Raw genomic sequence first — 1,769 nt, forward strand, 5'->3', positions numbered from 1 at the left:
AAAAGAGATCACTTACCAAACAAAACGAGTGTAAGCAAATCAACAATATGTAAGCAACTGACTCATTTTTTTGTTAGAAAAAAAATATCAACTCAAGCTTTTCAACACGAATTAAAAACTTTGATCTTGACAACATTGTTTGGTTTGGTAAATTTTCAAAGCTCTATTTTAGACTCAAACCAAAACTTAAAAGTCGTTGCATACTTAAAGGGAAACATGCAATTTTTAAAAATTTGTTTTATTAAAAAAATCTTTACAGAGGAAAATATTGTATCTACACACTTTGTCTATCTTAAAATTTACTAAAAAATTTATTTATAAACAAATTAAAAAAAAAAACTAAAAACTTAACAATTTTAAACTAAAGCTATATTTATATCATACACAATAGTAACACCATTTTATTTGTCACTTCCTCAGCTTCTTCTTCTTTGTCTCTTTCTTTCTTATTCAATGGCCTCGATTATCTCATATTCATCCTCAAGCGATCGATCGTAATCGATGTTGTAACGGTTCTTTATTCTACTTTTGTAATCTTTGAGCTTTTCAGCATCAAGATTGTTAGGATTTTTTGGTAATTTACCGTTATTGCTTAAACTATTTTTTGTTGTTTGTGTTTGTGGTTGCTGCCTATTGTTATTATTATTATTGTGCATTGAGTATTTAACAGAACCTCTTAAATTATTATTTCTACTATTTTTGGTTAATGTGCGGGTTGTAGTTGTTTTTGTTGTTGTAAATTTATTTGATAATTTAGATTGCGATTGACTATTATTTAGTCGATTGCGTTGAGTTGTGACGAATTGTTGACTTTTTTTGCCAGAACGAGAATTTTTGGTTGTGATTTTGGCAGAACTTATACTTGTGGATGAATTTCGATAATCGCTGGCCCTATATCAAGTTGATGCGGTTGTTGTTTCACTAATGTACAATTCCTCATTGTTGCGATAAAGTTGTTCAGCTGATTCACAATTAACATTTGTCCACCAATCGCATACGCGAACGGCTTGATTGAAAACGGTGCCATTGGGACAGAGGAAGGAATATTGATGGCCGGAATGTAAGCACCAATGCCAAACCTGTGATGGGTAGACAAAAATGATATTTGAAATGAATTTTTGTGGAAAAGATTTTAAAAGTGTTCATTTTATTACCTGACAACGTGTCTCTGGGTCAGCATAGTATCCAGGAAGTCTTCCTTGACAGTTAAATGAAAGACCTTTAGGCACTGCTTCGTATGCTGGGTAGTCTTCACCTGCTGTATATCCATCAATTTGCTGGAATATATAAGAAAGACACTTCGTAAGAATCGGTATGTAATTTTCTGTTATTCTTGAGATCATAAAATTAAATGGAGTTTAAAATAACATAAAAATAATAAATTTGCAGAATTTATCCCCAGTTCATTCACTCTTTACGTCTCCATTAAAAATGACAATGACTCATACAACATACAATATTGTAAGAATTTATATTGGCGACTTTAAATAAAAATATTTCCAGTTATATGAACAAAGACTTGTGATTACTTATTGAGTAGTAAACCCATATTTGAAAGTAGAATACGGCACATCGCAATCGCATTTATCGCATTTTTACTGATTAAATACTGGTTCCTAGCCTCTTATTTTTTGATTTTGAACGTAGTTAACCCCTTTAAACTTAGAGTGAAAATATACCCTCATCTTATATTTTATGGAATGTTGCCTACACTTTAATATCCGCTATGACGCACTATTTCATATATGTATTATATATTTCATATGCTG

At 30.9% G+C, this 1,769-nt stretch overlaps 1 protein-coding gene across 1 annotated transcript; it reads right to left on the minus strand.

The window, feature by feature from the left end:
- Positions 1 to 410: 410 nt before the first annotated feature.
- Positions 411 to 1,343, minus strand: LOC129908279 (U-scoloptoxin(01)-Er1a). The gene is made up of 2 exons (XM_055984678.1): positions 1,155 to 1,343; positions 411 to 1,079 (listed from the first exon to the last, which is right to left on the minus strand). Exons 1-2 carry the CDS (start codon positions 1,341 to 1,343, stop codon positions 897 to 899), a joined length of 372 nt encoding a protein of 123 aa, XP_055840653.1. The 3' UTR covers positions 411 to 896.
- Positions 1,344 to 1,769: the final 426 nt, after the last annotated feature.

This window comes from Episyrphus balteatus, chromosome 2 (assembly GCF_945859705.1).
Source record: "Episyrphus balteatus chromosome 2, idEpiBalt1.1, whole genome shotgun sequence".
NCBI classification, from domain to species: Eukaryota; Metazoa; Arthropoda; class Insecta; order Diptera; family Syrphidae; genus Episyrphus; species Episyrphus balteatus.